The 15,226-nt window shown below is 35.8% G+C and overlaps 1 protein-coding gene across 2 annotated transcripts; it reads right to left on the bottom strand.

The window, feature by feature from the left end:
- Positions 1–547: 547 nt before the first annotated feature.
- Positions 548–15,067, bottom strand: LOC117329239. Of its 2 annotated transcripts, XM_033887085.1 has the most exons (11): positions 14,974–15,067; positions 14,535–14,625; positions 13,024–13,129; positions 12,377–12,478; positions 10,033–10,097; positions 8,428–8,533; positions 8,066–8,262; positions 7,352–7,541; positions 2,233–2,375; positions 1,079–1,247; positions 548–738 (listed from the first exon to the last, which is right to left on the bottom strand). In XM_033887085.1, the coding sequence occupies exons 1-7, from the start codon at positions 14,997–14,999 to the stop codon at positions 8,204–8,206; spliced, it is 555 nt and encodes a 184-aa protein (XP_033742976.1). In that variant the 5' UTR covers positions 15,000–15,067; the 3' UTR covers positions 548–738; positions 1,079–1,247; positions 2,233–2,375; positions 7,352–7,541; positions 8,066–8,203. The 2 variants fall into 2 exon arrangements, with proteins under 2 accessions (XP_033742976.1, XP_033742975.1); XM_033887084.1 differs by lacking the exons at positions 12,377–12,478; positions 13,024–13,129; positions 14,535–14,625; positions 14,974–15,067 and having other exon boundaries at positions 10,033–10,100.
- Between the last annotated feature and the right edge of the window lie 159 nt (positions 15,068–15,226).

The raw sequence follows: 15,226 nt of genomic DNA, 5'->3' as shown, positions 1-15,226 counted from the left end.
TATCATGTCGGCGTTCTGGCTATCATGTCGGCGTTCTAATCATGTCAGCGTTCTGGCTATCATGTCGGCGTTCTGGCTATCATGTCGGCGTTCTAATCATGTCAGCGTTCTAATCATGTCGGCGTTCTAATCATGACAGCGTTCTGGCTATCATGTCAGCGTTCTGGCTATCATGTCAGCGTTCTGGCTATCATGTCAGCGTTCTAATCATGTCAGCGTTCTGGCTATCATGTCAGCGTTCTGGCTATCATGTCGGCGTTCTGGCTATCATGTCAGCGTTCTAGTTATCATGTCAGCGTTCTACTATGATTTCAGATATCCGGCTATCATGTCAGCGTTCTGGCTATCATGTCAGCGTTCTGGCTATCATGTCAGCGTTCTACTATGATTTCAGCGTTCTAGCTATCATCTCAGCGTTCTACTATGATTTCAGCATGACCTGTCAGTGATTACAACATCCCTTTCTTTTGGTCGATATACTTCTGAAAATGTTTTCATCCAACTGACCACAAAAATACATCTCCAGAAATCAGACAAACAAGAGTTCTTTATCATACAGGAATTTAATCACATACAAATAATGAAAATCGATGGTAGAGGATAGAACAATGAAAATGATGGTTGAAAGATAAAATAAAGTTTTTCACAAAAATATACATATCACAATTGTCATGGTTTTCCAAAGGTCTCTTCTAAGTAATCAACCCATCCTTGTAAACTTCTACTGTCAGATGGAGGCTGAAAATTAAACAAAAAACAATCATCAGCAAAAGATGGCAGATATCAAACGATCTTCAAAATTGAAGTCACTCTGCACTGGTTTACTGAGGAGATACAGAAAAATGATAGGCAATTCTGTTAAAAGTTAATTATAAAGGCCAAGTGTTGTGATAAAAAATGATACATTGTAATAGTGGTATCTATCCATACATGTATTTACAAGTACAGTGACATTCTCAAAACTGAATAAAAACATTTCCATCTTTATATATTTCACAAGCCAGGTGTAGTATTGTGGTTCAATATGTATAGACCTGTGAATGTTGAGTAACTTTCAATAAACTGGTTAAATAATTACCAAGACATCTTCTTCCCTCACATTGGATGGCAAGTTGGAAGTCTTTTGTAGAGTTATCTCCCCTGAGAATGGGTAGGACTCTGGTACATGGAGAGTACACATGATGGAGCCACCTTTACCGACTAGAATCCGTAACAGGTTCTGTTCTTGTATCCAGTCTATAGCATGTCTAAAACACAGGTACACGGTCAGTTATCTGATGGACTGTACACGGTCAGTTATCTGATGGACTGTACACGGTCAGTTATCTGATGGACTGTACACGGTCAGCAATCTGATGGACTGTACACGGTCAGTTATCTGATGGACTGTACACGGTCAGTTATCTGATGGACTGTACACGGTCAGTTATCTGATGGACTGTACACGGTCAGTTATCTGATGGACTGTACACGGTCAGTAATCTGATGGACTGTACACGGTCAGTAATCTGATGGACTGTACACGGTCAGTTATCTGATGGACTGTACACGGTCAGTTATCTGATGGACTGTATATATGTTATGACTTATTTCACTCTTTTTGACCATGCATACATTTTAGAAGATGGTACACATATATATCTACTGTAGAACACACTTTCATCAGCCACTGTTATATTAGTAGAAAACAAACACTACTTAGGCAGTAGTGTACAGAGTTGAAGTTCCAATACTATTTACAATGCCAAGGATACCCATTCAACTTTTACTTAGAAAGTTGGTCAAGATAACAAAGTTGTCACATTTCTCAAAAATACCTATCAGGGTCTTGTTTGAATTTCTAAATTTTACAGGAATCTTCAGAAAAAGAAGAAAAGAAAAAAAAACTCCCTCCACTCATACCAAAATAATATTTTACAGAAGTTGATGAAAATTTTAACAATTATACAGATACTGTGACTTTGATTGCAGGCCAAGAAAACTCATTTTATTATAATGACATGTACATATATCATTTTTCAGTATTCAACGAGACAAAATTTAATGTCTATAAATTATCTATACCAAATGCTATCTCATTTGTAGTTGCTAACAAATTTGACCCCTGGGACTGTGAACAATGACCCTTGTGAAGTGGTTCAGTGCTATATTAAAGTATGTTGGTTATCCTAGCGGAGAGTAGGAGATCTAAAAACAGTGTTTAGGGCTGATATACACATGCCTATTGATTACCTGTCAGAAACATTCTTCATCTCCTGAACAAGTGGGAAAAGAGTATTCCATCGGTCTTGCATCTTGGTGACAAGCTGTCGTAGGTCGTTACTGGACACACCCTCAGATATGATGTCCTCTGTGTGCAGGCTACAATCACCTGACTAAAACAACAATGTACCATAGTTACAATGATAGAGTGTGATATATATCTTTATCATATCCTGTTTCTGGGTAAAACAAAATACATCACAATGTGCCTAATGAAGTCATATCAAACACATTTCAGACAAACAAGTCACATCACATGTTACAACTATAAACTGTCTAAAATTACTAAGAACTTGATAAATGCACAAACCCTGATCCATGATAATGAAACAATGGTCTGATGTAGCAAGTTTAAAGACAGTAAATATATTTGGTTTGTTTTGTTTAACGTCCTATTAACAGCCAGGGTCAGTAAATATATACAAATATTGGTAGGTATATAGTGTAGAAAGAGACCCAGTCTGTCGCCCATGAATACATATAAATATTGTTGGACTTCTTTCAGCAAACCGGGTGTCAGACTTCACTAATAAACGCCATGTCAAACATCAAATTATTTATTTCATTAAATACAAACTTAAGGACAACTGTGAAATTGTTGTAATAACTAAAATGTTGGAATTTAATGAGAACTAAAATTGTCATAATGAGGATAACTTATACCCCTGCAGATGTATGTACATCAACTGTTTTAGTTTCAGTCTCAGTGAATTCAATATTTTATGTATATGTTATAATCTTGAATTTCCTTTGACAGGTACCAATCCCTTGTCATGCCAGATCTCCTTACCATGCATTCAGGGTTGTCAAATTTCAACAAATTAGTAGCCACTATTTGCTTCGGCATGGTTGTTATGGCAACGAAGCCTACACAGTGATGTTTGGCATCCCCTAATACTCCTATACACCAAACATGTTCAGAATCGGGCAATGATTATATTTCAACCAATCAAAGCCACTTTGTGTGTCATCTTGGTTGTCATGGCAATAAAACCTATACAGTGATGCTCAGCATTCCCTAATACCCCTGTATGATAAATTTGGTCAAAATCAGCCAATACCTAAATTTGGACCAAGCAGAAGCCAGGACTGCGTTGCTGTGGTAATAGTTTCAGAAACACCTAATATGTCAATATGTGGTATAATAAAATAATTCCAGGAACTGCATGTTGTCAAAGAGAAAGTGACAGAAACAGCTTTTGCAATGGTTGTAGTGCATGGATGACTTGATTGCAAAATAAGTTTGAATGTTGATCAATCACACAAGGTAAACATTTGTATCAGACCTTTCAAATGCAGAATGAGATCATAAATAAAACAAAATAAAAGGTTAATCCTTCAATGTCACAAGCTATAGGAGTCTGTAGGCTGTAACCCTATAACAAACTAAGTCACAAGCTATAGCAGTCTGTAGGCAGTAAAATATAACAAACTAAGTCACAAGCTATAGGAGTCTGTAGGCAGTAAAATATAACAAACTAAGTCACAAGCTATAGGAGTCTGTAGGCAGTTACCCTATAAGTCACAAAATATAGGAGTCTGTAGGCAGTAACCCTATAAGTCACAAGCTATAGTAGTCTGTAGGCTGTAACCCTATAACAAACTAAGTCACAAGCTATAGGAGTCTGTAGGCAGTAACCCTATAACAAACTAAGTCACAAGTTATAGGAGTCTGTAGGCTGTAACCCTATAACAAACTAAGTCACAAGCTATAGGAGTCTGTAGGGCTGTAACCCTATAACAAACTAAGTCACAAGCTATAGGAGTCTGTAGGCAGTAACCCTATAACATACTAAGTCACAAGCTATAGGAGTCTGTAGGCAGTAACCCTATAAGTCACAAGCTATAGGAGTCTGTAGGCAGTAACCCTATAACAAACTAAGTCACAAGCTATAGGAGTCTGTAGGCTGTAACCCTATAACAAACTAAGTCACAAGCTATAGGAGTCTGTAGGCAGTAACCCTATAAGTCACAAGCTATAGGAGTCTGTAGGCAGTAACCCTATAACAAACTAAGTCACAAGCTATAGGAGTCTGTAGGCTGTAACCCTATAACAAACTAAGTCACAAGCTATAGGAGTCTGTAGGCTGTAACCCTATAACAAACTAAGTCACAAGCTATAGGAGTCTGTAGGCAGTACCCTATAACAAACTAAGTCACAAGCTATAGGAGTCTGTAGGCAGTTACCCCATAACAAACGTAGTCACAAGCTATAGGAGTCCATAGGCAGTTACCCTAAAACAAACTAAGTCACAAGCTATAGGAGTCTGTAGGCAGTAACCCTATAACAAACTAAGTCACAAGCTATAGGAGTCTGTAGGCAGTAACCCTATAACATACTAAGTCACAAGCTATAGGAGTCTGTAGGCAGTTACCCTATAACAAACTAAGTCACAAGCTATAGGAGTCTGTAGGCAGTAACCCTATAACAAACTAAGTCACAAGCTATAGGAGTCTGTAGGCAGTAACCCTATAACATACTAAGTCACAAGCTATAGGAGTCTGTAGGCTGTAACCCTATAACAAACTAAGTCACAAGCTATAGGAGTCTGTAGGCTGTAACCCTATAACAAACTAAGTCACAAGCTATAGGAGTCTGTAGGCAGTAACCCTATAAGTCACAAGCTATAGGAGTCTGTAGGCAGTAACCCTATAAGTCACAAGCTATAGGAGTCTGTAGGCAGTAACCCTATAACAAACTAAGTCACAAGCTATAGGAGTCCATAGGCAGTTACCCTATAACAAACTAAGTCACAAGCTATAGGAGTCTGTAGGCAGTAACCCTATAACAAACTAAGTCACAAGCTATAGGAGTCTGTAGGCAGTAACCCTATAACAAACTAAGTCACAAGCTATAGGAGTCTGTAGGCTGTAACCCTATAAGTCACAAGCTATATGACTCTGTAGGCAGTAACCCTATAACAAACTAAGTCACAAGCTATAGGAGTCTGTAGGCTGTAACCCTATAACAAACTAAGTCACAAGCTATAGGAGTCTGTAGGCAGTAACCCAATAACAAACTAAGTCACAAGCTATAGGAGTCCATAAGCAGTAACCCTATAACAAACTAAGTCACAAGCTATAGGAGTCTGTAGGCAGTAACCCTATAACAAACTAAGTCACAAGCTATAGGAGTCTGTAGGCAGTAACCCTATAACAAACTAAGTCACAAGCTATAGGAGTCTGTAGGCTGTAACCCTATAACAAACTAAGTCACAAGCTATAGGAGTCTGTAGGCTGTAACCCTATAACAAACTAAGTCACAAGCTATAGGAGTCTGTAGGCTGTAACCCTATAACAAACTAAGTCACAAGCTATAGGAGTCTGTAGGCCAGTAACCCTATAACAAACTAAGTCACAAGCTATAGGAGTCTGTAGGCTGTAACCCTATAACAAACTAAGTCACAAGCTATAGGAGTCTGTAGGCTGTAACCCTATAACAAACTAAGTCACAAGCTATAGGAGTCTGTAGGCAGTAACCCTATAACAAACTAAGTCACAAGCTATAGGAGTCTGTAGGCAGTAACCCTATAACAAACTAAGTCACAAGCTATAGGAGTCTGTAGGCAGTAACCCTATAACAAACTAAGTCACAAGCTATAGGAGTCTGTAGGCAGTAACCCTATAACAAACTAAGTCACAAGCTATAGGAGTCTGTAGGCAGTAACCCTATAACAAACTAAGTCACAAGCTATAGGAGTCTGTAGGCTGTAACCCTATAACAAACTAAGTCACAAGCTATAGGAGTCTGTAGGCTGTAACCCTATAACAAACTAAGTCACAAGCTATAGGAGTCTGTAGGCTGTAACCCTATAACAAACTAAGTCACAAGCTATAGGAGTCTGTAGGCAGTTACCCTATAACAAACTAAGTCACAAGCTATAGGAGTCTGTAGGCAGTAACCCTATAACAAACTAAGTCACAAGCTATAGGAGTCTGTAGGCTGTAACCCTATAACAAACTAAGTCACAAGCTATAGGAGTCTGTAGGCAGTAACCCTATAACAAACTAAGTCACAAGCTATAGGAGTCTGTAGGCTGTAACCCTATAACAAACTAAGTCACAAGCTATAGGAGTCTGTAGGCTGTAACCCTATAACAAACTAAGTCACAAGCTATAGGAGTCTGTAGGCTGTAACCCTATAATAAACTAAGTCACAAGCTATAGGAGTCTGTAGGCAGTAACCCTATAACAAACTAAGTCCACAAGCTATAGGAGTCTGTAGGCAGTAACCCTATAACAAACTAAGTCACAAGCTATAGGAGTCTGTAGGCTGTAACCCTATAACAAACTAAGTCACAAGCTATAGGAGTCTGTAGGCAGTAACCCTATAACAAACTAAGTCACAAGCTATAGGAGTCTGTAGGCTGTAACCCTATAACAAACTAAGTCACAAGCTATAGGAGTCTGTAGGCAGTAACCCTATAACAAACTAAGTCACAAGCTATAGGAGTCTGTAGGCAGTAACCCTATAACAAACTAAGTCACAAGCTATAGGAGTCTGTAGGCTGTAACCCTATAACAAACTAAGTCACAAGCTATATGAGTCTGTAGGCAGTAACCCTATAACAAACTAAGTCACAAGCTATAGGAGTCTGTAGGCTGTAACCCTATAACAAACTAAGTCACAAGCTATAGGAGTCTGTAGGCAGTAACCCTATAACAAACTAAGTCACAAGCTATAGGAGTCTGTAGGCAGTAACCCTATAACAAACTAAGTCACAAGCTATAGGAGTCTGTAGGCTGTAACCCTATAACAAACTAAGTCACAAGCTATAGGAGTCTGTAGGCAGTAACCCTATAACAAACTAAGTCACAAGCTATAGGAGTCTGTAGGCAGTAACCCTATAACAAACTAAGTCACAAGCTATAGGAGTCTGTAGGCAGTAACCCTATAACAAACTAAGTCACAAGCTATAGGAGTCTGTAGGCTGTAACCCTATAACAAACTAAGTCACAAGCTATAGGAGTCTGTAGGCAGTAACCCTATAACAAACTAAGTCACAAGCTATAGGAGTCCATAGGCAGTTACCCTATAACAAACTTAGTCCCATCCTAAACTGTCTGTTAAGCCCATCCTATACATTACCTCTTTTTCAGCACTGGTGAGGTGTTGTAGGTCCAGAATGTCCTGCTCTACACTGGCAGTAAGGAACATCCTGGGGATATTCTCTCCTTCCTTATCACTCAGTAGTTCTAACACCAAATGTCCAAACTCAGATCGCTGTCTTATATCAACTTTACTCTGCTGTTTGATGAATGAAAGCAATTCTTTATGTCTGAAAGTTTGAAAGTTATCTTGTTACATGGAGATACTGAAAATCAGTGTGGTGACATTGGAAGTTAATGTACAGAAATGGAAAATTTAAATGACTTTTGTGAGAGATCAACTTAATATTAATGTAGATAAGAAATATTCTTGAATAAAAATATTTATCAAATATCTATTTCATAAACTAACAAGAGTATTGCAAACATGCATATACGCCAACCTGTTCCTTCCCAATGAGTTTAAATATAACATATATCAGCTATTGTGTCTCAAATATGGACAACATAATTTTTCTTAACCGAGGTGGAGGATTTACAAACAAGAACAAAAGGCATTAATTTTTGCTGCTTAGGAAGTTTACAGTTTGCAGGAAATCTCTGGACAAAAAAAAAGTTTACACAAGATGGACAGATGGACAAAGCCATGCCATAATACTTCCTTTAAATTTTGATCGGAAATATAGATTTTCTTTCATAAACCAAACTGCCATCAGTGGAAAGATAGTTCATTTGTAATATTACAGTTGCTGACCTGTTGAGTTTGTCCTCTATGACCTTGACGTGTGACTTTATGCTATGGTTGTCTTGGAGCCGTTGCTGCTGCTGGGCCTCCCAGGTCATGCGGAGGCGGTGACACGTTTCCTCCAGACCCTGCTTCTCCTCTCCTATCCTACTGATGGTCGTCTGACACAGTTCTATAGCTGCCGTTAACTTGGCAAGCTTCTCCTCCTGTCAAAACATCCTTATACCACATGAAAAGGTTTATGACTTTAGCATTACATGTAAAATTTTCCCACTGTTTACATACTCAGTCGTACTTTAATCTATGTAATTTATGAATGCTGTTCTACTGAACAAATGAATCCAATACATTAGAGTATTATAATTATATACCTGCTGCTTCTTGTGGATATAGAATTCTGAAGGACAAGTGATTCCCTCTCCCAAGATAGCCAGCACTTCTTTTTGCTTTAGATTTCAAGTTTTCAAGTTTTGTTTTCTGCAAAAAAGAAAGTTCAAATTGTTATTTCAAAATCTGCAAAACTCTAATAAATATTTAACATACCAATCTGTTCCTTAGATTATTTTCTGATAGCAGTAAAAAGGTATTTATTCACACAGAACAATTTAATACTGATAACAAAAGTATATGTCATACTAAGGTCATGATGTTGAGGAGTATTTGCCAAAATATTATTTAAAAGAGAAGCCATCCAGAAAATGAGGTGTATTGAGATTATTAATCCACATCAAAAATAGTGTAAACATGACAAGGTTATTGAAAATTGTTTATCCTGGATTAATTCTCTACTACAGCTCTTACATCTGTGATACTACACACACATGTATACAACACATGTACACTATTATATATACTATTACACTACACACATGTATACAACGCATGTACACTATTATATACACTATTACACACATGTATACAACACATGTACACTATTATATATACTATTACACACACACGTATAAAACACATGTACACAACCATATACACTATTACACACACACGTATACAACACATTACACTATCATATACACTACACACACATGTATACAGCACATGACACTATCATATACACTACACACACATGTACACTATCATATACACTACACACACATGTACACTATCATATACACTACACACACATGTACACTATCATATACACTACACACACATGTACACTATCATATACACTACACACACATGTACACTATCATATACACTACACATACACATGTATAACACATGTACACTATCATATACACTACACACACATGTACACTATCATATACACTACACACACATGTACACTATCATATACACTACACACACATGTACACAATCATATACATTACACATACACACGTATACAACACATTACACTATCATATACGCTACACATACATGTATACAGCACATGTACACTATCATATGCACTACACACACATGTACACTATCATATACACTACACATACACATGTATAACACATGTACACTATCATATACACTACACACACATGTACACTATCATATACACTACACACACATGTACACTATCATATACACTACACACACATGTACACTATCATATGCACTACACACACATGTACACTATCATATACACTACACATACACATGTATAACACATGTACACTATCATATACACTACACACACATGTACACTATCATATACACTACACACACATGTACACTATCATATACACTACACACACATGTACACTATCATATGCACTACACACACATGTACACTATCATATACACTACACATACACATGTATAACACATGTACACTATCATATACACTACACACACATGTACACTATCATATACACTACACACACATGTACACAATCATATACACTACACATACACCTGTATACAGCACATGTACACTATCATATGCACTATAACATTGTTGCCTAGTTTTCAATTTTGTTATTATCCAAAACAAGAAGTACCTTCTCTGTGAAAACCTGTAATTTTTTTCCAATTAGCTGTAGGTTGTTTTGAAGAGCTTCATACTCTGAAAGTAAAACACTTAGTGTAGTTATCAGGCATGAATATTAAATTAAAATCACTGCCTCCACTAGGGATCGAACCCGGCACCTCTGACTTGCTAGTCTTGTGCTCAACCGATCGAGCTAAAGAGAAGATCTCTCTAGCCGAGCGGTATATTGCAGCTAGTATTTACCAGGGTTACACATGTATGGATTGATGCAATGTACCTACAATACAATGTCATCATTGATTATTCACAAACACTTCATTAAATTACATATACAATGCACCTTAATTTACACTATAAAACTCACTACACACTTCAAACTATACTACAATTTACAAAACTTACGCTGCACAAAAACAACTTAGGATCTACTCTGCATGTACAAAGCACTACATTACAAATATACAACACAAATACTGTAACAGTAGATAATTTACAGTACACATATCTATGTATACATGGCAAATATATAATGCAGTCTGTTATTGTATGTGCATATTGTGTAAATCATTTTTATTCAATGAAATATATTTGAAATGAAATATATGCACATTACATTATGATAAGTGTTGTCATCATCAGAAGGGCATCGATTTGACCATTCATCACTATTATTCATGAATCTAAAAGGTGAAAACAAGCTCCTTCCATCCCAAGGGTCAAATATGGGTATCCAGCTGGATACCATGAGAAATGACTAAGGATGTCTGAAACTGACTCTCTTTTTGAAGCATATCTGAATGCTATTTCCTACTACTCAAGAAATAGTCTATATTTGTGGCAATTTACTACTTTAAAGGGACATCACGGTAAAAGCGTTGTAATTTTCATTGAATGTACGTGTTTTGTTCCTTTCCAGTTATGTTTCTGTGCTGTCCCAATTTTCACAGTCGATCCTTATGTCCAGCTTGACCACTAGATTTAGTTGGGAATCCCCCTCTAAATTTAGTGCGGAAATTATTTTTAAATCATCAGGTGACTGTTTTGAAATCGAGGCAACACAAACACACGATAGTTTACAAGGCAAAATATTCCATCTGGGTTAGTTGGATAACGATATTATACAGTGGTTTAAATGTTAAATAACACGTTCTGTATATATTCCAGCACACAAATTTATGTATAACTAAGTGTAAACACTGTTCATATAGTATACTGACAGTAGCGATGTACTGGTACAGACTGTATAAATATTACCGAGTTTGTGTAACTATTACCGAGTTTGTGTAAATATTACCGAGATTGTGTAAATATTACCGAGATTGTCATGACCTACTATCAAGCAATCAAGCAGAATTCGAGCGGCGTCTGTATTACTGCTGTTTTCATGTTTGAACTGTTTCACTCTATTGTACTGCATCCCCAGTTTAATTCTAGGTTTGTGTTTGACCCATTTTCCCATTATTCTCTTTATTGCGGAAGCTGTTATCATTTTCAACCTCAGTCGCTTCACATTGGAAGCCATTTTTGTTTTCAGGCGTTTTAGCATGTTGTGCGCATGCATTTTTTTCGTATATGTCACAAAATTTGCATATTCAGATCATTGATCAACAAATTGTGATTTATAACCTTTTTATAATTAATAATTGATGTTTTTTATGTACATATATCATCAAATTCGAATGGTTATTGTTCATAAGGATATTTTTTAAATAGATATACCCAATAATATGAAAAAATACAAAATAAAAACTGGTTTACCGTGATGTCCCTTTAATACATGTACGTGCCTATATATTTAATACTTCAAGGGAGATAACTAGTGTATCATTTTATCATTCTAATAAATGATGATTGAAAATGATTTCCAACTAATTCTCAACCTATACACTACTTACTTGACAATGATAAAGGGATGAATGAAATTTAAATGTAGTGTTTATTATTATCATATACATTGGCAGATCTCTAGTTTTTGATGTACTTAACAGTACCAACAGCTGCACACTACCCATTAACTGTTACCATGTTCACATCATCACCCACCTATCAAGGTATTAGTAGTAGCTACCTATATTTACCGTAGTACTTCAATTAGGGGGAGGATGATTAATCTATCATTGGTTATACAAATGTATTAAGAAAAATGGCGACCAATCTTGAATTTTCATCTGATTCAAATTCATGATTGATCATATTTTTTTTTTCAAATAACCCAGGATGGATAAATCATCATTTAAAATAAAATATGCACTAGTTATATACTAAAATCTAACAGTACTTGACACATGTCAATCAATATTTATGTTATAACCGTTACATTAGACTTCCCTTGTGTTAACCAAGTAGTAACTCACCTCCCACTGTTTTCTCTATTAGATGGTCAATGTGTTCCTTCTCAGCATCCACAAGTTTCTGTTCAGCTGTAAGGTTTTCTGTTGATTCTTTTAAAGCCAGATCTACATTGGAAATATTAGCACTGGTTATTCTGTATAAATAATAACTATGGTGTACATGGTTATTACAATATACATGATAATTATGATACACATGGTTATTATATATATGGTAATTATGGTATAAATGGTAATTACGGTCTACATGGTAGTTACAGTATACATGGTATTTACTGTATACATGTTGCTGCATATACAGGTTAATTACTGTATACATAATAATTACTCATACATTGTAATAACATTAGAAATAACAGCAGAACTAGCATACTCAAGCATTCAACACTGAAGATTTTCTGGCAAGGTTTCTAAAGTTCTATGTCAAATATTTAATAGGAAAAAATGCCAACATTGGGTTAATGCTAAACTTATAAAAGAGATAAAGAACATTTAAATACAAATGTAATTAGTGTTTGTAATTATACTTGAATAGAGATAAGTGACTTGTTTTTATTAACAGCAACAACAGCTGTACATGTATATATACTAAATTTTCAGATTGTAATGATCATGACAGTATATGTACGTATACTGGTACGTATATATACCTGCATCTTCCTTTGTTGCCCATGTCTCAGGATCCTGGTCCATGAACTTGTAAAATCTCAGTCGACTCTCCATGTTAGGTACATATACTTTGCTGTAAGGTTTTTGCTAAAAATAACAAAAAGCAAATTGTCGAAGAGTTTTGTAGGTATTGTACGTACACATATCTAATATATTCATCACAGTACCACTACGACAGGAAATTTAAATCTTTATTTACCTTTGGATCACCAACACATAGTGCATATGATATTATGCATGTGATTTTTATGTATGGCACATGATCATGATCTACTACAAAAGTTTTTACTATTTGAGTCTGGTAACGTCAACAGTATATATCATATATAGTGAATTATTGATATACATTTACACATTTTTATATTCAGAACATGCACACATTTCCGGTACAATAACATATATTACCTTATAGATTATGATAACTGAAATGATCATGACTATACTTAATTATAACCATTCAACATGCACATTCATCAGTTGACCTTTGATTTTTAGCAATTTCAGATAGAAGTCATATCGCCATTTTTTTTCAAAAATCCTCAGGGTCAAAACATAGACATGTCCCTTAAAACCTTGAAGTTAAAACATACTCTCAAGGGTCTAATGGATGCCCTCACAATTATTAGATTAAGTTTGGGTGGAAAGGTGTGGAGAAAGCCTCAAGTATTTGACAAAATCATTGTTGTTGTTTGTATTATCAGCATATCCGTAATTGCAATGTTATTGAAAGACTGTTAATGTTATTGAAAAATAATCCGACTCTTTGCTGCCAATAGATGTAAATTTGATGGCTTTACAGCAGATCTAGATTAAAACCAGACAAAAACACTATTATAGTCATCAATGATGCCGCTAGAGTGCCGAAACTTTGGCATTACCTATATACTGTATACATTCATATATAGGCCTATATGTACAAGACAGACGGAGAGGAAACCTTAGTAGTTACCCCGGATTTACTGGTAGGATATACTAATAAGGTAAACCATGCATGTGACTGTGTAACACATCGGCTTCATTTGATACCTGCATGCACTCCCATAATGCATGCTGCACAAGGGTGAAGCTATTTGCCCCCAGCAGACCGGGACCATCTTTCCCTATACTCTCACCATAGCCTTGCACCAGGACTGAAATTTACGTTCTCCTAACCTTGTGTCCCTTAAGCTTGTTAAGCACATCATATATATTGATTGTAATTCAAAGTACAATAGTGAGTGATACATGTATATGCAGTATATTATATATGCTACTTAACATTTCATACAAATCATAATTAACAGCTAGTTACCTATATAATATCAACAAAATATGTTATTTATGTTAAGTGCATGCAACATGTATGTATCCTATATATATTGCAGGCTTACATGGAAATAAATATTTAGAACTGTATATGTTCTCGTTGATCTATGTGAAAGTGACCTACATTGTGTATGATCAACATACAGAGTTATTTGTTAGTGGTAATAAGTGGATGTCAGATGTCTACCTTTTGAAATTCTGACATATCCATTAAATAGTCTTTACAAACATATTCCTCTTTCATAGGAAGAAAGGTTCTGCCTTGAATCTCTTGATATCTGAAAAGAAAAGAAAACATGTATTTTACAAATATTTCATAACTTAATGTATGATCATTTATCAAATAAAACGTATATAGGATGAGGGTTTCTTTTCTTCAAGTGTTGAGTTGGAAAGTGTGATTCAGGAAATGGGAGTTGTGAGTTGAAAAGTGTGAGTTTAGAGTTAGGAAATGTGTGCTGCGAGCTGGATAATGTAAGTTACTATAATTAGTTAGGAAATGTGAGTTGACATGTTCAGTTTCAGCACACAATTCGCTTTTTTTCTAAATCGCAACTCGGCTCCAATCCAGACTGGTATTTACAATTCAAACATATATAAGATGCAGCAATCGTATGTATACATACTGTGATTGACATTCGTTAAGATCCATTTCTAAGTCGCTGTTTGTCTAACGTTCATAAAAACCGCCTTTCTATCCAACGGATCCGACACACACCGGAAGTAAACAGAGAGCAGTATGATATAGTCGATAAACACGTAATCTTTTCATTGATTTAATAACACATACATTCTCCTCGGACGAAAAAATATTAACAATTATATTACCTTTAATCATGTTAATATTTTTCTTTTACTTTGTTAACAGTTGTATGACGT

Source organism: Pecten maximus, chromosome 6 (genome assembly GCF_902652985.1).
Source record: "Pecten maximus chromosome 6, xPecMax1.1, whole genome shotgun sequence".
Classification (NCBI taxonomy): Eukaryota; Metazoa; Mollusca; class Bivalvia; order Pectinida; family Pectinidae; genus Pecten; species Pecten maximus.
The sequence above is the reverse complement of the archived record's forward strand: the minus strand, read 5'-3'. Positions and strand labels throughout refer to the sequence as shown.